The 24,304-nt window shown below is 50.4% G+C and overlaps 1 protein-coding gene across 6 annotated transcripts in view; it reads left to right on the forward strand.

Annotated features, from left to right (window-relative positions):
• The window catches only part of AK8 (adenylate kinase 8), a 160,628-nt gene that overhangs the window by 63,994 nt on the left and 72,330 nt on the right, over window positions 1-24,304 (forward strand). For all 6 annotated transcript variants that reach the window (XM_031934095.1, XM_031934093.1, XM_023189000.2 and 3 more), the window contains one exon: window positions 3,487-3,576. In XM_031934095.1, the coding sequence (XP_031789955.1) occupies window positions 3,487-3,576 (90 nt within the window). The remainder of the gene's footprint in view (window positions 1-3,486; window positions 3,577-24,304) is intronic.

Below are 24,304 nucleotides of genomic sequence, written 5' to 3' on the forward strand. Positions count from 1 at the left end.
TGCTGGTGACAAATTTTCTCAGCTTTCATACGACTGAAAATGACATGATTTCATCTTCATTTTTGAAGGATGTTTTGGCTGCATATAGAAATCTACGTTGACAGTTTCTTTCTCTTACCACTTTAAAGATGTCATTCTATTGTCTTCTGGCTTGCACTTCTTCTGATGAGATCTCAGAGGTTATTTTTGCCATTGTTGCCCTACATATTAAGCACCCCCCCCCCCACCTCCAGCTGCTGTTAATATTTTCTCTTTAGCTTTCAGCAATTTGACTATGATGTATCAAAGTGCGACTTACTTTGTGTTTGTTCTGCTTGGATCTCAGAGATTCTTGGATGTGTGGGTTGAAATTTTTAATGAAATTTTGAAATTCTCCTGTCATTATCTTCTGAAATCTTTTTTCTGCCTGTCTCTCTTCTTTCTGGAACTCCAGTTCCACATATGTTAGACTGTGTGGTATTGTCCTCCAGGTCTCTTAGATTTGGTTCTTTTCTTCCAGTCCTTTCCCATCCCCCTCTTTGCTGCAGTTTGGCTACTTCCTGTTGCCTCTTTTCCTGTCTTTAAATTCACTGATTGCGGCACACCTAGTGATTTGTTTCATTTAAGATACTGTATTTTCCAGTTCCAGAACTTCCATCTGGTTCTTTTTCACAGTTTTCATTTCTCTGCTGAGATTCTCCATCTGTTCACTCATTTTAACTATTTTTTCCTTTAAGGTTTTAAATGCACTCATAATAGCTGTTTTAAAGTCCTGGTGTGCTGATTCTGACATCTGTGTCATCCCCTGATCTGATTCTGTGGCCTGTTTTCTCTCCTCATAGGAGTCACATTTTCCTGCTTTTTTGCATGTCAAGGAGCTTTCAATTAAATGCTAGACGTTGTGTTTCTGACATTTTTGAAGGTCTGGATTGTGTCATCATTCTGCTTTAAGAGTATTGAGTTTGGAGGATTAACTCCATCCCATTGAAGCTTATTTTTAGGCTTTGTTAAGTGGGACTAGAGTGTTCTTACTCTAGGGCTAGAGTATCCCTGCAGCTAAGGTCTGCCCTTTCTGGACTCTCAGCTGAATGTCCGGGGTGTTCAGCAAGTTCTCTCACTTTGGTTGTCAGAATGCCAGCATCTCCCAGCCCTGTGTGAATTTCCATTCAGTTCACCGCTTCCCAGTAGCTTTTCTCTACCAGGCCTCTGGAGTCTCACCCTGCACATGTGCAGCTCCGTATTGGCCAAAGGCTCAGTGAACCCTTATGAGATTTCTGGAACCCCTTCTGTGCACAGCTGCCTCCTCTCCATTACCCTGTTCTACAAAGTCTGGCTGCTTCAGGCTCTAGTCTTTGTTGCTTCCACCCAGTGAGCCTGCTGATCCGTTTGGGCTCCGCTTCTCCTGTGCCATGACTTGAGAAGTGCCCGTAGGTAGAAATCCAGGATGAATATGGGGCTCGTTTTGTGTGTTTCCTGCCTCTCAAGGATTACAGACCTGTCTCTCTGTTGTCCAGTGACTCTAAAGAATTGCTTCATAGATTTTGTTCAGTTACACAGCTTTCTATAAGACAAGTTAAATAGGATACCCGTTACTGCTTCATGGCCAGAACTGGAAGCTAAGCATGAGTTTGATGTCACACAGACCTGGGTTTGGACCCCAGCTCTGCCCCTTAGTGGCTCTGTGACCTAAAGCAGGTTATTTCATGTCTATGAGCCTCAGTGTCTTTACCTAAGAAACAACAGGTTATTGTGAGGGCCAAATAAAACAAAGCAACAAAGCACACTTAGCACAGTGCTTGGCACATAGGAGTGTCTCAATTCCCAGCAGCCTTTTTCTTTTTCTTTTTCTTTTCTGTCTTTCTTTCTTTCTTTCTTTTTTTTTTTTTTTTTTTTTTTTTGAGACAGAGTCTCACTCTGCACCCAGGCTGGAGTGTAGTGGTTTAATCTCTGCTCACTGCAACCTCTGCCTCCTGGGGCTCAAGCGATTCTCCTGCCTCACCTTCCCAAGTAGCTGGGATTACAGGCTTCCACCACCACGCCAGGCTAATTTTTGTATGTTAGTAGAGACAGGGTTTCACCATGTTGGCCAGGCTGATTTCACGCTGCTGACCTCAAATGATCCTCCCTCCTTGGCCTCCCAAAGTGCTGGGATTACAGGTGTGAGCCACTGCGCCTACCTCCCAACAGCCTTTATTTCTCAGTTATATGTCCTTTGCTGGTGAGGCTGCCAACCACATTGGATTAAATTAAATGACAACTGCTGTCATTTACATAGTGAATTAAGCATGTCATTATTGAGGAATAAATCCTTGGTGACGGTAATTTTGTTAAACATTCATGCTATCCGTTTAACCGTAGGATGTTTTTTTGGTCTCTTTAGTATAGGCAGAAAACTTCTTAGCCCTAAAGGTAAGGAAGCCAAAAGTGTGCAATGAACAATTCATGAAAATATAGCTTAACTTTTCTGGCTTTGGCTAGGAAGGGCTTTCACGGCCAAGGAGGAGTCGCCTGTTTGTTCACTCATGCTTGTTGCCCAGCACCTCCTATGTGCTGGCCCTGGTTCAGGGCTCGAGACACAGTGGGGCCAGAGGGAGGCTCCTGCCCAGGGCAGGCAGGTGTCCAGAAGGGGGCAGCTGCCACTGGCCAGGTGACTCCAGCATGGTACCTTTTTTTGTGTGTGTGAGAAGGAGTCTTGCTCTGTCGCCCAGGCTGGAGTGCAGTGGCATGATCATGGCTTGCTGCAACCGCTGCCTCCCAGGTTCAAGCGATTCTCCTGCCTCAGCCTCCTGAGTAGCTGGGACTACAGGTATACACCACCACACCCAGCTAATGTTTATATTTTTGATAGAGACGGGTTTTCACCATGTTGGCCAGGCTGGTCTTGAACTCCTGATCTTGAGTGATCGCCCACCTCAGCCAAAGCGCTGGGATTACCACCACGTGGTGCCTTTTCATGATGAGTCAGCCCACTTGAAATATGAATCTATCCTATTATGTGGCCCCACCATCCCGTGGAGATGCCCTGCCAGCTGGAAGGGCTGTGGAAGCAACATGCCCCACCCCTTCTCCGTGTAACAAGGGTGCGAATGTGGATGCACTTGAGGCACATTGCTCCGAGATGAGCAGCCCTCCACTGGAACGCTGATCCTCCGCAGCGACCGGGAGGGCGCCGAGTTCTGCGCAGCAATTCCAGGTGCAGCGAGCCCTACAGGGCTCCTCTGTGGGCAACATCCTCGTTAGTGTCTTCCCCGCGCCGTCCATTTTTAATGTGTTCTTTGCCAAATGCATTCCTTTTCATTCCACCTCTCCGTCTTCTTTATTTCCCGGCTCCTTTTTGATATTTACTTTTACCTGGACACATACCCACACACAGAAAAACCCTTTTATGCTTTTTTCAGTGACCTTTTTTTTTTTTTTCCCCAGCAGGCAGCACTGGGGGTTCTTTTTTTCTCATCCTTCCTCCTATTTAAAATTTAATGGGTGCCTTTCTGTTCCCCTCTCCTTCAGTCTGCTGTGGGCAACTGCTGAAAGAGGCTGTGGCAGACAGGACCACGTTTGGCGAGCTCGTTCAGCCGTTTTTTGAAAAGGAGATGGCAGGTAGGCCACGTTCCCACTAACTGTCATGACCTTACAGGCTGCAGAGAGAACTTTCTCTTTGTGCGGCTCTCTGAACATCCAGGGGCTCAACACTGGGGAGAACAGCTGGGAAATGGAAATTGGGTTTTCTTGTAAGCAAAGGCTCTGTTGCCTGTTTCTGGTCAGGCCTGTTGGTGTCTGAGCCCGATCCACAATGAGGTGAGTTTGTGGATGTGTGGGGGTTATCCCTGATGGTTTAGACTGTTCCTATTTCCCAAGACTGTTTGCTTTTCATAACTGGTACCACTTAAGATTGAGAGCCAGGAGGGGCCACAGACCTCCCAACATCCTTTTTTTTTTTTGAGACAGGGTATCAATCAGTCACCCAGACTGGAGTGCAGTGGTGCAGTCTCAGCTCACTACAGCCTCAACCTCCTGGGCTCAGGTGATCCTCCCACCTCAGCCTCCCAAGTAGCTGGGACTACAGGTCCATGCCACCACACCTGGCTAATATTTTTGTATTTTTTGTAGAGATGGGATTTCTCCACGTTGCCCAGGCTGGTCTCGAACTCCTGGGCTGAAGTGATCCTCCTGCTTCAGCCTCCCAAAATGCTGGGATTACAGGCATGAGCCACCACCCCCTGCCCCCACATCCTTTGTTGTTTGGAATATAAAAATACTGTGGGCAAATACTCCAATGTAATCAGCACTCGGAAGCCAGAAGGTTCAGACAGCTTTGCGGATGTGAGTGTTGACTGGCGATGGTCCTCAGCAGTTAGGTGCTCGCCTGCTTGACAGGGGAAGCAGGACCAGATCCTCTTTCCAGGTGCCCTCTGTGATCCACAGGCTGAAAGCATTCCTAGGATCTGACCCCCAGCAAAGGCACCTTTGGGAGCATTCTAGTCAGGCTTCCTGAGTCCACGAAGGAGCCACAGAGAAGGGACTGAGCTGCTGAGGCCACAGAGCCAGTTGGCGGCTGGGCTTCTCTGGATCCTCCGTCTGTCTCTTCCCTGGGGCAGTGAATTTCCCACTCACTCACCCACACCTTCCTCCCCTTGGAGTTCCTCCAAGCAATCAGTGCGCACCCACTTGTCAAGTGTGATGTGCACACGTGCTTATTGTGAAGAAAGTGAATTCCAGAAGCAGCTGCCATTATAGTGAGCAGTGTGGGCATTGGCTAGGAACCCTTCTGGTGGAAGCTTGTGGCCTTCTCCTACCACTTTCCAGATGGAGCAGGTTGATGAGGAAACACATGAAAATAGGCTCTGTCCTCCCAGCAATCCGCTGAGCGGGACTCCCGGGGAGATGTCCTGGCCGGCCCTCCCAAGTCCCTCCTTAAGATGTCCTAGTCCGTGGGGCGGAGTTCCAGTGTGTGGAGTAGGAGCCATCAGACGCAATGATCTGTGTAGGCGCAGGGCAGTGAGCGGGTCTGGTCCTGGGTGTCTGCAGTGGTCCACAGAATGAGGTGATCTGTGTAGGCGCAGGGCAGTGAGCGGGTCTGGTCCTGGGTGTCTGCAGTGGTCCACAGAATGAGGTGGAAGTAGGAGGCACCAGGGAGGGTGAAAACCTGCACGAGCTCTCATGCTTCCCAGTCTGGTTCAGATTCCAGCGCTGCCTCCACCAGCCATGTGGCACCAATAAACCACCTTGCCCTTCTTGAAGCCCCTTGCTTCCCGGTGACAGGATGGAGATAGAGGTACCTTCCTGCAAGGTTGTCCTGAGAAGCAGCCCTCATCCACATGCATAGGGCCTAGGAGGCCGCAGGGCAGCTGCTGCTCTTCAAATCCACCTAGCGGCCGGGTGCGGTGGCCTGTCCATCATCCCAGCGGGTGCGGTGGCTCACCCCTGCCATCCCAGCACTTTGGGAGGCCGAGGCAGGTGGATGTTTTCAGCTCAAGAGTTCAAGACCAGCCTGGCCAACATGGTGAATCCCCATCTCTACTAAAAATACAAAAAAAAAAAAATTAGCCAGGTGTGGTGGTGGGTGCCTGTAGTCCCAGCTACTCGGGAGGTTGAAGCAGGAGAATCGCTTGAACCCAGGAGGCAGAGGTTGCCGTGAGCCAAGATTGCACCACTACACTCTAGCCTGGGTGACAGAGTGAGACTCAGTCTCAAAAAAAAAAAAAAAAAAAAAAGGTCACAGCAGTAGCAAGCAGCAGCAATGGTAGAGTACCTGTTGCATCTTCAAGCATAATTTCTCTCCAGTTCTCTCCAAATTCCCATTTACTGAGGTGGGGATTAGCACCCTAAAGATTCGTTTAAAAAATAAGTGAATGTGATACCAAATTAACCTAATTTATATAGTTTCAAGTAGTTGCTGGTAGTATTCCATAGTATGTCTGGAAGGTAATTTAATTCCCCACTAACAAGCATAGTGGTTCAGAAACAGAGACAATGGCTGAGCAGCCGAGGCCGTGCCAATCAGCCAATCCCAGGGAAGGGTCTGCAGGAATTCGTCGACTCTTCTTGCAGCTTCCTTGTCCATTTGAATTTTTTTCAAAATATAAAATGACAAAAATAAAGATGTAGGTGGTTTCCAGATTTGCAGTCCTTCAATAATACTAAAATGCACACTCTTGTATGGAGAAACAGCCCTGGTGATCTTATTAGGATACACTGAGGCCTGAGTCCGCGGCGATGTGGCAGTGGTGATGCTGTACTGCCGTACGCTCCCACCAGCAGTGTGCACATGCTCATTCCCTGCCTGTCTCTGCCATCTCTGGGTATTGCCAGTGTATTTGTCTTCTGTTGCTTCGTAACAAACGTGGTTTAGAACAACACAGATTTATCTTGCAGTTCTGTAGGTCAGAAGTTCTGAAATCCAGGTATTAGTAGGGCTGTGCTCCTTCCTGGGTCACTTGGGAGGATTTACTTCCCTGTCTTTTCCAGCTTCCGGGGGCCATCTGCATGCCTTGGCTCATGGCCCCTTCCTCTGTCTTCAAAGCCAGCAGAGTAGCATTTTCCAATCTCTCTCTCTCTCTGACCTCTGCTTCTGCTGAGGTCACCTCCCTCTCTGACTCTGACCCTCTTACCTGCTTCTTATAAGGACCCTTGGGATGACCCAGAACAGTCCAGGATCATCTCCTCATCTCCAGATCCTTAATTTAATCCCATTTGCAGAGCGCTTTTTGCCATATCAGGGAACATATTCACAGGTGCCAGTGATTAGGATGTGAACATCTTTTTGGGAGGTTTTATTCTGCCTACCATGGCCAGCCATGTGCATCTTTGCCACTTTGTTAGGTGACAAAAGATGTGTTTATTTTTCATTGTGGTCTTCTGATTGTCGGTGAGGTTGGTAAAGTTGAACGTATTTTCATAAGATACTTGGTCGTGTGTATTTTATCTTTGTGAACCGCCTCTCTATAGCCTTGGCCTGTTAACTGTTTTTCCCTTTGCCCATTTTCCAATTAAGCTATTTTTTGGTCCTAATTGGTTTGTCAGTGCTCTTTGCATATTAGGGTTGTTTACGGTTTTCCATTACTTTTTCTTTGTTTTATCTCTATGTTTTAAGTCACGTTATAATTTGGTAGTTTTAGCAATTGTTTGGAAAGAGAACAGTGACTCCTCACAGCCCTTTAGTTCTCAGGCATCGTGGGATGTCACGGTCACTGAGAAGGTCACGTGAGGGTGTTGGTTTTTTATGAGGTCATGGGGCACTCGGCCTTCTGGTTTCCTCGCCTCCTCTCTCCTACCATTTGACAGCAGTCTTATCTTCCTCGTCTTATAGGGAGTTGGGCATTTACAGATCCGTAATTAACCATCAGATATGGGCACCATTTTACTGACTTATTCAAACTATCTTTTGAGTAAATGGGGCCTATTGTTACTTCCTCTTCGAGAGGCAGAAATGAATTTGCTTGAATCAAAGCACACCAACTTTGTACAGAGCCGGTTTAATTCATCCACCACTAAAAGCAAACCCAAGAGTCCTTTCAAAGGTGGTCCAAGCACAGAGTCGTTTTTGTGTTTGTTTTTTGTATTTGGGGGACACAAAGGAGGCTGACGGCACAATTCCCAATTTTCTATAAAGTTAGCGAGACCCGGATCACTTCGATCTTCAATGTTTCATGCTACATTTTTTCTTCCACAGCTTTTTGTTTATTTAGACAATGTACCTCTCTACTTTCGCTCTTCCTACAAAATTAAAGACACAACAACAACCAATATCGTACCTCCCTAACGGAAGCAATAAATTCTGTCATTTCACTAATCCTGATCTTGCAGGGATAACAAAGAATGCATTTACATTCATAACCACTAACAGGGTCTCATTAGTGGGCTGTAGAGAAGCTGCGGAGAAAACCAAAGCGCTCGGCTGGCAGAGCTGGAACCACGCAGGTCTGGCAGGGGCCTGCTTCACCGCCGGCTGAAACCGGAAGAAAATTTAAATGATTCTCCACAGAACCTGGTTTTGAAGGGAAGGTCAGGCTGAACAGGGAGACTGCCGAGCCGACCACAGCCTGCTTATTTCTGAATAAGCCCGGCTGGCTGAGGCCCCCTCCTTCCCGAATTGAGCATTGAGCATTGGTGACATCTGTGACTCAGGGGTCCCCTAGCCTGCAGGTGTACCCCACTGTTTGGGCTCAAGGGGTGGGGGTTCACCACATCCCTCCGCCATACCCTGAGTTCTGAACCCATTAGGAGACAGACCTCAGAGTTTGCTGAGAGCATAGAATGGATAATGTGGCTGAGATCCCAGGTCACAGTTGGGCTTCACATGCCCCTCCGAGGCCAGGCCAGGAGACAAGCCACCCGTTGTATGGCCATACCCCAATGGTGGGGACAGGGAGACGGGCCCCCACGCTTGCCCCAGAAAGAGCCCTGACCGAGTGGGGGCAGACGTGGAAGGAAATTCCTATGCACTGCGGGCCAAGGCCAGCCAGCGGGAGAAGGCAGAACCGGAGGGGCTCAGCCCGTCTCAGAGTGACTCCCCGCTCTGGGGAAGAGGGAGGCCACAGGGTGAAGGGAACAGTGGAATTCAGCTTCCCAACACTGCCCTGCAGCTAGAAGGGCCCTCCTGAAACTGGAGGACATGCTGCTGTATCCCCCGAGGCCTTCAGAACTTCCAGAAGAGGAGCCGCTGGTTGGTTGCTCCCCCATATACCTTTGGGGAGTCCTTGGAGACATTCCAGATTCCCCTCTTCAATCCTAGGTCTGTACTGGGTGCCAGCAGCATTCCTGGGAACATAGGAAAGTACCCAGTCACTCCCCTGCCTGTTAGGAGTTTTCATCTGTAAGGTTCAGGAGCTCAGCAAATGAGATCATTGTAAAGACATGGAGACCTCATCACCATGGGGCAGAGGCCCCTATCATCTCTGAGCTTGCAGGTGTCACTGCCAGAACACCCTGCCATCTAGCCACCAGTGCAGGAACCCCATCCTCACCACTCCCCGAGCCAGGCACTGTAGACTCTTCCTGGGTACCCCCTCACTGCCCTAGTGGGTACTGGACCTCCTTCCCTGGGGACTCCACCCTGCCGGGAGCCCTGTGCTCTGGCTGCTGGTCCCCTGCTGGTCTTTCCCTGGGACCCCTGCCATTGCAGACTTGTGCCTTCTCTCCACTCACCTTGGAGCTGCGTGCCCCAGAGATGCGAGCTTTTGTTATTGTGCATCCCTGCCACCCTCACGGTCATGCTCACCACCGTCACCGGCTCAGCCGAACAGATCCAGATGTCATCTTTTCCCCGTGGAGCCTCTTGCTCTTATCCCCACTCCAGGCCTCATGATGTTATGTCCCAGCCGTGACCTCTGCAGACTTAGTTCTGTTTTTGTCCTCACAGGTGCTGCCAACACCTCCTTCTTTCGAATCAGCAGCAAAATTAATAACTGTGCTGTTTTCCCATCTTTCCACATTTCCTGGGCAAAGGACCCCAGGGCCCCATCTTAGCGCATCTTCAACCCCTTGATCCCAGGCCCTTGGTGACGGCACTGTGGACAGAGGATTGGGGAGATGCTTATTCTGTGCCTGGACTTTGAAATATATAGGTCCGACCTCCTAAACTCGTTCCGACTTGAGCTGCAGTGAACAGAACAAATTTATTCCCTGGGGCTCCACACGTGGCGTTCTTCATACAGGCAACCTCCATTAAAGTCACCAGGAGTTTGCTCTGCATACGATAAACAGGGTCGAGCTTAAATCATGCAGCCTTAGTTGCCAGGGAGCTCCTGTCACTTTTACACTAGTACAAAACAAGTAAAAACGATTCTGAGCTTTTGGAAAGAGAAGTTCTCAGCTGTTTCTGTATCATTTAAAATGAGATGGTTGCCGCCGCCGGCCTCCATCGCCACCGTGTGCTACCGCAGTGTGCGCAGATGCCCTCTTTCCTCCCGGAACCCAAGCAAAGGCGCTACTAGATCTCAGTTCTCTGCTTAAATCAGCGGTGGCCCACAGTGGCCACCACCGCCAAATGACGTCCTCAGCTCCTTCCCCACAGCTCCGTTCCTACCAAAGGGTGTTTGAAATTTCTGAATTCTGGAGGCCCGGAGCTTCCCAAGGAAATTGGCCATATCCTGTCTTTGCCCCTTGGAATGTTGTTTCCCCATTTTCACTTAATATAAAACGATCCCTGTTCATGGGCCTCACTCTGTTGTTCAAACTCACCCAACACAAAGAAGTCTGAAGTCTGCACTGCTTTATTTTTAGCGTTTCTCATGAGAATTTTAGCCATAAATCAGGGTCCAGGGACTGTTAATGGTGGATATAACCTACTTCCAGGTTGCCAGGCCTAATTAATGATACAATGCCGGCTCTTCAAGCCAGAAGGCCTGGCTTCTGCCCTGGCCCAGGAAACTGTTCTCGTTCTCGCGTGTTGCTTGGACTTCCCCTGGAGAGTAGCTATCCAGGGAGGAGATTAAAAACAGCCGAAGGCAGGTCTTGTCCTTGGGTTCTGTCTTTGCTCCAGGTGCATAAGATGCTCATCTCAGCCTGTTCACAGCGCACTCGGAACGTGCTGGAACTGCATGGTCAGGAGCCCGCCAGCCACACCACCTCCCCAGCAGTGGGGCTTCTGAGTCAGACTCTAGCTTTTCACATCTCCTGTCTCTCCACACACTCTGCGACACCTGCCCAACTGGTTTATCAGCCCAGTTACAGTGAGCTCCTGACTGGCAGCTGCCCCTGTGGTCCCGGCCCGCCAGCATCTCCCAACAGCTAAAGCAGTTCTGTTATAGGAAGGCTCACATTCCTTGGCACATACCAGACATATCCCATTCTTATCGTCGTGAGAGAAAACAGCTATTTAATTGGTAATGAGTTTCCCCTAAAAGCGAAAGCCCTGGTATGTAGAAGAGGTGATGTGGAAGACAGATCATTATCGAATTGTTACCTGTGCCCCTCCCACACATCCCTACATTTCCTAAATATTTCTGCTGGGAAAGGTCCCTCATGGCCTAATAGAACCCGAGAAAAGGCGGGAGATTTGAGAGAGTTTCAAGAAGCTAATTTGCACCCTTTCTGGTAATGAGACCTCCCTAGCAAATGCAGCCATCGTAATACAAACAAGCCAAAGCAGCCCTCAATTGGGATGATTGTGTGTTTTCAAGAGCCTTCCGTGAGTCCAGATCCCAGGAGGCATGGATCAGAGCTCAGCCAAAGTGCTTCATTTTTAAGGGGGAATTAATATTCTCATCACTAAATGCACACTAAAGATCGACAATAGACCAGTTTTTCTCTTTTGTTAAAAACTTGCAAAGAGTTGCTGAGTTGAAAGACAAAGTAGATCTCCCCATCTGAGGAGGTAAGCGGAATGCTATTTCTTGTTTTTAGCAGAGCAGCTTCGGCGAGCTGCAAGCTGTCTTCCCGTGGAGGGGAGACCCTGAGGGACCCTCTGCCCGTTTCCAGCAAGCCTTTGCATGCGGTGTGTTTGTACTCGCTGAAGACAGCGCATGACTCTCTAAATAATTTACCAGTTGATTAATAGACTCACAGGGGTATAATTAGAAGAGGGAGAGACAGTGGGTACAGTAACCGGTACAGTGCTTGGGGGAACAGGAGCCTTTATTTTTTTAAAGAAACTTTCTAGGGTGCTGGGCGTTTGAAGATAAGTTGGGAAGAGCTCAGTGCCTCTTCTCTTTTGAAGTGGAAATAGGACAGTTTGAATCCGTCGAGTTTAATTTTTCACAAGCTTTAGGGGCCCCGCAGTGCAACTCCCTTTTTATTATTGAAAAAACTCTGCATTTTTCTTTCATTTTTCTACACACACACACACACACACATACACACACACACACACACGCACACACGCACCAAGCAGTAAGTAATAAACACATTAATTTACTCCTATCCTATGTGGATTTCCTTCGCGTTGCCTCCCCCAGGTGTGCTGGCCTCTGTCCCTTTGGCACCCCCAGCCCAGAGCTCCCACTGCAGGGTGGCCTAGAGGTGGATTAATGGATGCCCCTGTAATTTATGCATTTTAAAGGAACCCTCACCTCGGTCTGACAATGCTTTTGAAGTAGCTCCTTTTTTCAAGTCAAACTTCTGACTTTTCCGCTGGGACTGCTACAAAGATTTCCTTATGGAAACTAGGTAGGAGTCCTTTTCAGCCCGAGAGAAGGCTGTGGCCAAGATAGCCCAGCAGAGCGGGAGGGTGAAAGTGTTGTTTGCGTTCTAGGGGCTGGAGGGCCCAGGAATGAGGACAGTTAGAGGAAGGGCGAGCACCTTTGCCTATCAACAGGTTTGTGCCCCCCGAGGGGCCTTCTCCTCGGTTTTTGTACATGAGACTTCCATTTTGAAAGTGTGCATTGTCTCTCTCCAGTATGACAACGATGCTTTGCCAGGGGGCAGCCCCGTCACCAAAAGGTCAAAACGCCTTTGCTCAATGGCTAGTCCAGTGGGGAAACTGAGGCAGTGAGTGATGCCAGATTCATTCATGCATCCATTCGACGACATTGTCTCCCCAAGAAGAATGGGCGCTGCCGGAGTGGGGGCAGGTCTGGCCTGCTTAGCACTGTTCCTTGTCGCCTGGCTGGAGCCACCATAGGGGCACAGCCAGATTTTCCTGTTGGGCTGAATGTCGGGTGTTGCTGTGTGTCAGGCATCCAGATTAAAAAAGAAACCAAACCCAGCCCAGACATTTCTGGGGAGTCCAAGGAGAGCCGGAGTGCACAGAGTCATCCTTGCTCCGACCAGAGCTTCTGGAAGCATTTCCCTCCCCGTGGGCGGCCCCAACGGCTTCAGAGAAGAGCAAACCTCCAGCGCACTCAGCTGTGAAATTGTCTCTGACAGGCCTGACCCTGGAGGCCCCGGGCCTCCTTCTCCAGTCGGGAGGTCTCTCAGTGTAGCTGTCTGGGCAGCCCCTGGCATACCTAGAGCTGTGCTCCTGCCCCTCACAGACCCCCCAACGGCAGGTGCGGCTTGAAGCCTGTTTCCCTCTGGGAACGTCCTCGCCTGACGGGAGCTGACACGGGTTCTTTCTCACTGGGCTGTGAGCGGGGCCTGCAGAGGCAGGGGCAGGACATGAGGGGTGGGGAGGAGGCGGCCCCAGTGACCCTCTGCAGCCTCTACACCTATGATCGGGGACATGGGACTTGCTGGGGTTTGTCAACCAGAAGCTGGCTCTGAGGTTTCCTGTGCAAGGGAACTTGGCACAGCCTCATTGGACACGGAGGGAGGGAAGCGGGCGCCACACCCTGCAGCTTCACACCTGTCGCTGCTGCGCTGGGTGACAAGGGCACACCCGACAGAAGAAGCAAGATGGGAGCAGAGGGACACGGGAGGGGGAGAGGCGAGGGAAGAGGCTTCTTGGCATACAGAGGGATATACCTGCCCCCACCCCCTCCCTGGGAAGATCCTGGGGAAGCAGGGGATGCGGGAGGCAGGGGAAGGGGAAGGGGAGTTCCTCCTCCCCACCCTCACCGCAGACCTCCTCTGATTGACCCCATCCACAATCTTCATTGCAGAACTCTGACCTCCTCCCAGTCTTTGGTTGGTTTACTGGGAGATGAGATGGCCTCATCTGGGACCTCCTCACCCCAGGATCCCCCCGTTTCTGCTCACGCTGTCTGCTCGGCCGGCTGCTTCCAGGGCTGAGGAGCCAGCTCCCGCAGGGCTCATGGTAGGGGTTCAGCTAGGTTAGTGGAAGAGTGAGCCTGTGGCAGTTGACCTGGGTCCCTGTGGTGTGGACAATCCCAGGTCAGCCTGCCCCCAGCACCCGGGGCCCGGATGCTGCCGTCTGCGGCCTGCATTTCTTTTTGGGTGAGGCCCCTCTCCATGGGCAGCCCCAGTGGCTTCAGAGAGTTAGTTTTTTTTGTTTGTTTATTTTTGAGATGGAGTCTCTCTCTGTTGCCAGGCTGGAACGCAGTGGCATGATCTCAGCTCACTGCAACCTTCACCACCCCCCGGGCTCGAGCGATTCTCCTGCCTCAGCCTCCTGAGTAACAGGACTACAGGCACCTGCCACCACGCCCAGCTAATTTTTGTATTTTTAGTAGAGACAGGGTTTTACCATGTTGGCCAGGTCTCAATCTCTTGACCTTGTGATCCACCCGCCTCGGCCTCCCAAAGTGCTGGGATTACAAGCGTGAACCACCGTGCCGGTCCAGAGAATTAGTCTTGAAGGAACAAACAGCAGACAGGTCACAGGGGGCAGCATGCAGCCTGAAGTGTTTCTAGAAGGGAAGTGAGTGACTGTCACTCCCAGATGGGAGGGGCCGTGGCTACAGGTCAGGGCTCAGAATCACACAGACTTGGTTCCCATTCAGACTCTGCTTCCTCCCAGCTGTGCTACTGGGCAAGTCATGCACCCCGTCAGAGCTCCCTTCAGTTTTCCTATCAGTAAGGTGAGCTTTCCTAGGATCCCATTTGTTGGCTTGCTCTGTATAAAGGGAATTGTGTCTGTAATTCACTAATTACTTACTGTGGTCACTGGTTACAATCATTGACTACTCACCATGATTATGAACAAGAATGGAGTTGCCATCGTCATCATCTTAGTGATAGTAATGGTACTCACAGCAAGTCCTGTTGGGTGTGAATGTATTTTATATATGGGAGATTGTTTATATTTATTTCCTGTGACTGCTACCAGCTTTGGGGACCCGGTCCCTGCAGTAACTGGGAACTGACAGAGCTCCAGTTTGCATTATTCTGATGCTCTGTGATATGGTTGGCTGTGTCCCCACCCAAATCTCATCTTGAACTGTAGTTCCCATAATCCGCACATGTCGTGGGAGGGACCCGGTGGGAGGTAACTGAATCATGGGGGTGGTTACCTCCATGCTGTTCTTGTGACAGTGAGTTCTCACAAAATCCGATGGTTTTATAAAGGGCTTTCCGCTGCTCTGCCCCTTCGCTCTGCACTTCTCCTTGCTGCCTCTATGTGAAGAAGGACGTGTTTGCTTCCCCTTCTGCCATGATTGTAAGTTTCCCAAGGCCTCCCCAGCCTCGCCGAAGTGTGAGTCCATTAAACCTCTTTCCTTTGTAAATTACCCAGTCTTGGGTATGTCCCCCAGTTATCTCTTGTAGCCTAACCAGCTACCCTCCAATTTAATGGCATAAAATGACACTGAGTTTATTATGCTCCTGATTTAGTGGGTCAGGGTTTGGGGCAGGACATGGCAAGGAGGCCTCAGCTGTGCTCTGTAGTGACTTGGGCTTAGGTGGGTTGCCTTGAACTGCCTAAGAGAGCTGGGCTGGCTCACCCGGGACTTACATCTGGATCTCAGTTCTGGCGTCAGCTTGGTTCCTTGGTTCTTCTCCACGTTGCATCTGCCAGGATGGTGTGTCCAAGACAGATTCTTCATCGCCATGCCTGGTGCCTGGGAGGGCACGCTTGGAATGGCTGGGGCTGGCCAGGCATCTTCCCTCCTCACAGCCTCTCCCGGGGGCTGGCTTCACCTGCCTTTTTACATGGTGGCTGGCTGCTCCTGGCACAAGCACTCCACAGAGTTCAAGGGCGGCAGTGGTTGGGGTGGAAGGTGGGGCCAGCGGCCAGGCATGCCATGACCTCACCGCAGATACCCCAGCATACACTTCTGTCTGATTCTATTCATGGAGCTTGTCACTGAGGCCAGCCGAGGTTCTGGTGGGAGGATTGAGACACCGGCCCCTCCTGCCCTCTGCCCTGGGAAGAGTAGCAAAGAAGGCGTGGCCATCTTTAATCTCCCACACCAGGGAAGGCTTGATGTGAGCATTTCAGTATTGTTCAGGATGGGCTGCCCCACATGCCTGGGAGGCAGCCACAGCCTAAGCAGCCCTCAGGAGCTGGGTCCCCAGGTGACATCGGGCACCACACAGGGGCCTACCAATACCTCCGTGGCTTTGGAGCCCAATGCTGTCCCCATGAAGAACAGGAAGGTAAAATGAGTCACCCAAAGGCAGGTTGCAAGTGGAATGCAGTTTGCAGTGCATAGTTCGGGCCTCTAGTCCTCATGATCACAGTGCTCCTCCTCCTAAAAGTCAGGTGGCAGCAAGCAGCCCCAGAGCTGGACTGGCTGTATGCAAATCCACGCTCCACTCCCTGTGAGCTGTATGGCTGTGGGCAAGTCACTTCCTCTTCCTGTGCCTTGGTTTTCTAATCTGTAAAATGGGATTCTGTGACTACTTCTTTCGTAGGGAGAAAACTACATGAATTAATATTTGAATTAGAAGAAAGACAGGCTTAGAACAGGGCCAGGCTCATCATATGCACTCTAGCATACATGCTTGGTGAGTCATATCCTATTGTATCTTTTCCCTCCCAGAACACTGGGCTCATGGTTCTGCTTGCTGCTGACTTTCTTCTCACAGATTGCGTGGGCTATGGCATCCTCGCTGCCCTTGAGATGTGGGAGGAAAAAACTGATTCTAAGCCCTGAATTCATTAAAATGGAAGGAAAAACATGTTCCTTAAACTCTTTGATCTGCAGTGTACACTTAGTGAATACATCATACTTTAAAACAATCCAGTTCACACGCAGACTAGCTGACCTCTGCTCATTTTCCCAGATGCTTTGATATTTCACTGAAGGATGTAAAAGTGTACTTTAAAATAAGAAGAATTATCAAATCATTCTGCACAGTGTGGCTAGCTGAGCTTTTCTAATAAAGAAGTCTTACTGATTTGCTAAGTGATGTACCAGTTGTTTATAGAAGAATGTCTATTTTTGAATGGTCTCTTTTGTCACCTAAAACTTCATTTGAAAGGGACAAACTGGCCAGGCGTGGTGGCTCATGCCTATAGTCCCAGCACTTTGGGAGGCCGAGGCGGGCGCATCACCTGAAGTCAGAAACTCAAGACCAGCCTGGCCAACATGGCGAAACCCCATTTCTACCAAAACTACAAAATAAAATGAGCTGGGCCTAGTGGCACGCTCCTGCAATCCCAGCTACTCATGAGGTTGAGGTAGGAGAATCTCTTGAACCCAGGAGGTGGAGGTTGCAGTGATCCAAAATTGCGCCCCTGCACTCCAGCCTGGGCAACACAGCGAGACTACTCCGTCTCCAAAAAAAAGAAAAAAGAAAAAGGGGACAAACCGAAATGTTCACTGTTGGGCATCTCTGCCCCTCAGGTAGATATGTCAACGCCATGTGGGCACCTCAGTGTTGTCTTTGCCTTTTGCCCAAGTAGACATGGTAAAGAAGGGAGTGACAGAAAGTGGGTGGCCCTCTAGAGGGCCTACAGGGCACCCAGGGCTGATGTACTTACTTCTCTGGACTTGACAGAAAATCCAATATTAAAACATTATTATTTCCTGGCACCATTGTCTGCCAGACAATTTTAAATGTTGTTAAGCAGTAGAGGTATCAGAGTAGAAATGTTGGCGTCTAAGGAAACTGTGGAAGGTGTCTGTTTCATCTCCTACTTGGGGAACCAAGGCCCGGCCAAATGGGGGTTTGTCTGGGGCAAGTGACTTGAGTTTACCAACGAGCAAGCTAGATCCGGTGGGCCTTACCCTCCCTTAGGAATTGCAGGGTGTGGCCGATGAAACAATTCCGGTTTCTCCTCATTATCTTCTCCAGGTTTGGAAATGTTCTGTGCGTTGCTGGCAGCGTTCACTTGGGGGGGGGTGCAGAACCCGTGTTCCACCAGCAGGTGGTAGTAAATGACAAACAAACGGCTTCACCAACGGAAACACCTGGCGCCAGGTCCTGGCACTGGGGCGCTGCGGGGCCTTCAGGGCACGCAGGATTTCCGGCGACAGCAGCAAGATGAGCTTGCAGGCCCAGCTGCTGGGAATCCGTGCCATCCCGAGAGTGATGGCCTCCAGAGATGGGAGGCGTTCAGCTTTCCTTGAATTAAGTCATGGCCTAGGCAAACCTCCCAGCAGCCTAGAGTAGAGACCCTGGCGGGATGCAAGCCCCGCTTCTTTCAGACACCAGGTTGTGTGAAATGGAAATTAAAAACAAAACCAAAAGCAACCCCCTTTCCTCCTCCACAGTCCTGTTCCTTTTCTAAGATTCCCTGGACCTCTTAGATCCTATTGGGTCCCCTTCAGGAGGGGTGGGACCCGGGGACCCAGGGACCAGGAACTGTGCTGGGAGGAGAAAGAGAAGCAAATGCCAGCCTCCCCCCATGAACACTGATGCTCACCTTGACGTCAATTTCTTTTTTCTTTTCTCTTTCTTTTTTTTTTTTTTTTTGAGATGGAGCCTCCCTCTGTCGCCCAGGCTGGAGTGCAGTGGTGCGATCTCGGCTCACTGCAAGCTCCACCTCCCAGGGTCACACCATTCTCCTGCCTCAGCCTCCTGAGTAGCTGGGACTACAGGCGCCCGCCACCACACCCGGCTTATTTTTTGTATTTTTAGTAGAGACGGGGTTTCACCGTGTTAGCCAGGATGGTCTCGATCTCCTGACCTCGTGATCCGCCTGCCTCGGCCTCCCAAAGTGCTGGGATTACAGGCGTGAGCCACCGCGCCCAGCCGATGTCAATTTCAAGGAGGGCTTGAAGAAGGAAAGAAGTTACACGGGGCAGCTTGAAGCGAATATGAGGGGTGAGGAGGGAGTGTGGGTGCGGTGTAGGTATGTAGGTGTGTTTGTTAAATGTGTTTGTGTAATGAGGCTGTGTGCTTCGTGTACTGTGTGTGGATAGGTGGGTATACAGTGCGTGTTGTGCATGTGGGGGGCTGTAGGGGTGTGGGGTGTGTAATGTGTGTGTGGGTGTTTGTAGCTGAGTGCATGAGCACATGTGTGTGTGCGCGTGCCTGTGTGTGTTGTAGTGTTTCAGGTATCGCGTGTAGACATGTATGTAGTGTGTGGGAGAGTTTACGAGTATGCATGGAGGGGTGGCGTGTGCAGGGCATGTGCAAGGGTGTGTGGGGAGGTACTCAGCTCTTTCCAATTTGCCCTAGGGTGCCAAGGAGGGTCACACGGCTTATCACGGGTCTAGCAATCAACCTTGGCATGTGTTTTCCTTTAAGCCACTGGCTGAGGGAGCTATTTCCTTTTCTCCACTTTTTCTCCTATCTTTGTGTGCCACCCCCAGCAACCTTAGTGCCCCTCATATCTTCTCCCTCAACAGCCCCAGGGACAATAACTGATGGGCAGAAAGCCAAGGTCCCTGCAGGGCTGGCTCTGCGGTGCAGTGCGGACAGCAGGCGGCGGCATGGCGCAGCAGGAGGGGCCTCTGGTGCCTGCTGGAAAACTGCAAGCTGGTCTTGGTGCACTCTCCGGCCCCTTTCCTGCTCACACCCATCAGCTCTGGAGCTGGACGTGACTGAGGGTGACTGAAGCCAGACCTGCAGCCCGGGAGGAGTCAGTGCCGCCCAGTTCCATCTCATGGGTGTTGGGACTCCTGTCCCGAGCCATGGAACTGCTGTGCAGGAGGGAGCCCGATGGGATCCTGGGCCTTTAGACAGGACTCCTTCCCCTTCGAGACAGGAGGGTGGGCCACGGGCCCACGGTCGGAGGTGGAGGGCTGGGAGCATCCCACTTGCCACCATGGATCCCCATCTACCCCCATGCCAAATCCCAGGCACACCCAGCCCCGCGGGGAATAAATGGATTGAGGTTTTAATAACCCAGAGGTCAACTCGAGGACTGCCATCTTTTATGGAAGATCTTGAGAAAAAAAAAAAAACGAAACCATGTGGTGTGGCGTTATGAAACAATGGGATACTCATATCTTGCACTTGGCTAAATTTAGGGTTGACAGGACATTCCAGAGAGGTAGCCCTTGGCGGTAGCTTGTATGAAGGGTGAGATGTTAACTGTCAAGCCCAGAAATCAAGCCTGAGGCATCGACTTAATGGTGAAAGACTTTAGACCACACTGAAAAATCTCTATCTGAGAGGAGGAGAAAGGGTAAATGGACAGCATTATCAAGGGGACTCAAAACTTCTGGCAGAGCACAGTGAACCAAGGAGCAGCTCCTTCTCAGCTTTGTGCTAAGCTGGCTGATCAGACCACGTGGGGCTGGAAACGTGAGTCTGTAGCTGACAGGAAAAACCAAACAAGCCGCAGCAAAACAGACACCGAGCCTCAGAGAGGCTGGGACAGGAGACACAGGTGGGTTTGGGGGAAATTACACTAAAGGCGGTGTCTTCAGGGTTCACCCCTCACCCCTCAACCCGCGTGCCACCACTGAGGAGAGATGCTGACTGGGAACGGTCAGTAGCCTCAGAGCAGCACCCAGTGGGGTCTGTTGCTTGTCTTGACCCACTTGACCCAGTTGGGAGAGCCCTACCATGACACGGGATCCCTGTGCGCTGGGAGAGGACCAGTGCAGTCCCTTAGCCACGCAGCCCCAGTGAGGAACTGTGAGCAAAAATGTGTTGCTGTTCCGTATAAAAGGTTAAAGGACTCGAACGAGGAGCTTTCACAGGACTGCTAACACAGGCAGATGTGGGCAGATGCCCGTGATGCCAGGCTTCTGGGCAGAGCTTCTGGAACCGATGGAGTTACAGGACGGCCAGAGGCCACCCGCACTGCAGGTCCCCCGAAAGGGAGAGCCGTCCATGGCCTTTGGGGGCAAGTCATTGTGTCCTTTGTCGCTTTAGGAACGGTCTCTCACAGGGGCCATTTCGACCTATTTTAGGCGTTAAATGGTTTCCTTTAAAAAAACACACACCACATTTTTAGTGGAAAACTTTAAACACATGTGAAAAGTAGCGAGACTAGAATAATGAACCCGTGGGACCCATCGCTAGTATAATGAGCCTCACGTGCTTGTGGCCACCCTTATTGCATCTAGAACCACCCTCTCCTACCCCAGAGACCCCTCCCAGCAAACCCCAGGTGCTAGTGCTCATTCTTTTGGCTGCATATTTAATTGGCGAGTGGGTGATCACGTAGAGATGAACGGAATGACTGAGAGGAAGGCTCTCCCTTGGTTATTTTCTGTTGCCGCAGGACCTGATTCAGTGCTTGGTGAGAAAAATCCTTAAGTTCTCTGGCCCATGAACACTTGAGGAACTAAAGAACTTCCTGGTTTTTGGAAATGGTTCCCTTTTTTCCTTCCCTCCTTCCCTCCCTCCCTTCCTTCGTGTTTATTAGGTGCTTTCCATGGGCCCAGTACTGTGCCGGGTGCTGGGGTATAGCAATGAGCCTGACCCTACTAGGGGGAGTCCTGCTTTCATGGGGTGGGGTTTGGGGTGGGAATGCAGGTATTAAACAGATAGTACATCAGTTGTTACTGATGTGCCCTTGTGATGAGGCCTTCCAGGAAGTGCTAACTGCAGAGCCTGTGTTTCCTGATTCCTGCAGAGAGGGGTTTGTTTGGGTTTTGGCTCGAAGTGGGAACCGGTGTGAGCATTCCGTTTCTTCCTCAATCTTTTGGAAACTTGGCCCTCCCTGCCTCCGACATCCCCAGCACTTCCTACTTCTGTGACCTCTGCTTTCCTGCCAGGTTTGTGTTGCGTTACATCCGGGTCCTCTTATCTCCACCACCCTGGGCTCCATGAGCAGAGGGATTGGGTCCGATTCATGGAGCATCAAGTGGCGGCCACCCTTCTCCCTCCTTCTCTCTCTCTCTCTCTCTGTGTGTGTGTGTGTGTTTGTGTACGTAGCATGTATATATGTATATATATATTAATTTAATTAGATATAAATGTATGTTTAAATTAGACCATATATACAAGTCATTGATTTACCTGCTTTTTTCTCATTCTGTCATAGACTTCTGCCTCGACCTGTCATAGATCTCTTTCCAAGTTAATATAGAGATTATTTTTAAAAGGTTGTCTAATATTCTATTGCAGAGATGTACCTTCTTTGATTTAATCTGTCCTCTATTGATGGACATTCTAGATCATTTCCAATTGTCACTATTATAAACAACACTGAAATGGACATCTTTGTAGACACATCTTTTTCCCCTCTGGGCTATTATCTCTTAGGTTCAAGTTAGAAGTAGGATTGCTGGGTCAAAAGACATGTACATTTTAAATTTTGATGCAGGTTGGGAAATTCTCTCGAGAAATCTTTGTCAACTAACAGAAAAACAAAACACAAAAACTTCATTGTATTTCTATCTGGCCTTCCATTTTTCCCTTGAGTCAGATTTCTCCCCAGTTGAGAAACTTTGCCTTTATTGCTTCGTCAGTGGCCAATATGAGAAAGTCAGGGGCTCCAGGCCACTGGGTAACGAGGCAGCAGGACAGTTGGGGGTGTTATGGGCCGGGGGTCAGGGTCGTATCCCAGCCTGATCTCCAGCTAACTAGATGACCTTGAGTGGGTCACATAAACCACAACCTCTTTGGGCCTCAGTTTCCTAACTTTCAAACAAGAGGTCAATGGGATGACCTTCCAGGCCCTCAGAAAGCTGTGGCTCCAAAGGTCAGACCACTCGGCAGTGCAGCTAGGTTTCCAAGCCATACCTGATTATTGGAGATGACACTCAGAAAATATTTGGTCCAAATAATTCTCACCCCTAAACAAGGGAGGCCTTCGTGGGCCCAGATTATTAGCGGGATCCGCCATTCTGATCTTAGCCAAATGCGGCCTCCTTAGAAGCTGTCCTAGGCCCAATGAAACCAGCAGCCTCCCATCATTTGGTTGATTTTCTTCACAGTACTCATGACTCTCAGAAATGGTTGTTACCTGGGTAATGTTTGTCTCCCAGAGACAGCGTGAATTTCAGGAGCCCAGGAGCCTTGGCAGTCAGGCTTGCTGTGTAGCCTGTATCCCAGGTCAAGCACAGTGCCTGGCACAGCCCAGATGGTCAGCGACTACCCACTGGGTGAATCATGGGGAAAGGATTATTTCTGTATTGGTTTCTTCTTTCCATGAAAATATCTGTAAATATTAAGGATAGGCCTGGACTGGAAGGCTCTATGGCAGATTCTTTTTTTTTTTTTTTTTTTTTTTGAGATGGAGTCTGGCTCTGTTGCCCAGGCTGGAGTGCAGTGGCGTGATCTCAGCTCACTGCAAGCTCCGCCTCCCAGGTTCACACCATTCTCCTGCCTCAGCCTCCCGAGTAGCTGGGACTACAGGTGCCCACCACCTCACCCGGCTAGTTTTTTGCATTTTAGTAGAGACGGGGTTTCACTGTGTTCGCCAGGATGATCTCGATCTCCTGACCTCGTGATCCGCCCGTCTCGGCCTCCCAAAGTGCTGGGATTACAGGCTTGAGCCACCGCGCCCGGCTCTATGGCAGATTCTTACCCCACATTGTTTTAAATCAGTGTTTATTCATCCTGGCAAGAAAACACAAGGTCTCTGGATCAGAGGACAGACCAAATTCATTCACACAGTAATCTCAGAGCTGGCTCCCCACGCCCAGTTCCTCACAGGCAATGTGGAAAGAGCCAAGTGCACCCCAAGTGTATAGGGGGGTCTATAGCAGGAGGGGAGCCCCAACATTGTGACTCTTGGAGCTTATGCAGGACAACATGCCAGCTCCCTCCTGAGCTTTACCCTGGAAGGAACCGACTCCTTCAGAGGAGAGGAGGAGGAGGTCACTAGGTTTACAGCCCTTTGAATGTAAACAGATGTCTAGGGCAGAGGTCCCTAAATCTCTCTGGCGGTCTCTGTCTTTAACTTCCAAGGCTGTTCTTAATCTGTCATCCTTTATCCCAGGTGCCAACAGTCTTTACTGAGACTCCCTGACCACGGGCAAGCATGAAAATATTCATGAAGCATCACTTTCCCCACACGCATCTCCTGAATTGAAAAGTAACAGCCACCACCTCTGAGTGTCAGCCGTGTGCTGGAATTGTAAATGTGGTGTGAGCTGGTCACGATGAGTCCTGTTATCCTCTTTCAGCAGATAGGAAGCTGAGACTCAGAGAGTGACAGACTGCCTGGAGATGAGGCAGCAAGGAAGGGAAGAGCTGAGATGAGACCTAGATTTGTGAACGCCCCAAGCCCATGTTTTCCTCTCTACCAGTGGCTTCCCCAAAGTCTGGTCAAGTTGGTTTGAACAGAGTTGATTAGTTGCAGTGACGCGTTTGAAAAAGAGAAGCCTTCTATTTATTCAACATCTACTATGTGCCAGGCATTGTTCTAGGCAGGGAAAAATGGGAGAGACATGGTCCTTTGTTCTGATGGGACCCACCCAGACATTAAAGAAGGAATCACCCAGAGAGAAGTACCCTTGTGATAACAAGGGTGGCAAGTGAGGGAGGATGAGAAGTGCAGGCTGAGGGCTGTCCTCAGAGACTTCCCTGGGGAGGGAACATCCCACCGTGGCCCTGAGGCTGTTTGAAGGCTGAGCCAGGCAGGGTGTGGGAGAAGGGTGTTCCGGATGGAGGAGGTGGCACATGCGAAGGGAGGTGCAAGCTGGGAAGATTCACCTTGGAGGAAGGCGGGGCGCAGACCTTGCCCTGGAGAGGAGACCGCTGTTTATCCTCAGAGCACTGGGGGGCCACCGCAGGTGTGAAGCAGGGGAAG

The sequence above is a fragment of the Piliocolobus tephrosceles genome, chromosome 14 (genome assembly GCF_002776525.5).
Source record: "Piliocolobus tephrosceles isolate RC106 chromosome 14, ASM277652v3, whole genome shotgun sequence".
In the NCBI taxonomy this organism is placed as follows: domain Eukaryota; kingdom Metazoa; phylum Chordata; class Mammalia; order Primates; family Cercopithecidae; genus Piliocolobus; species Piliocolobus tephrosceles.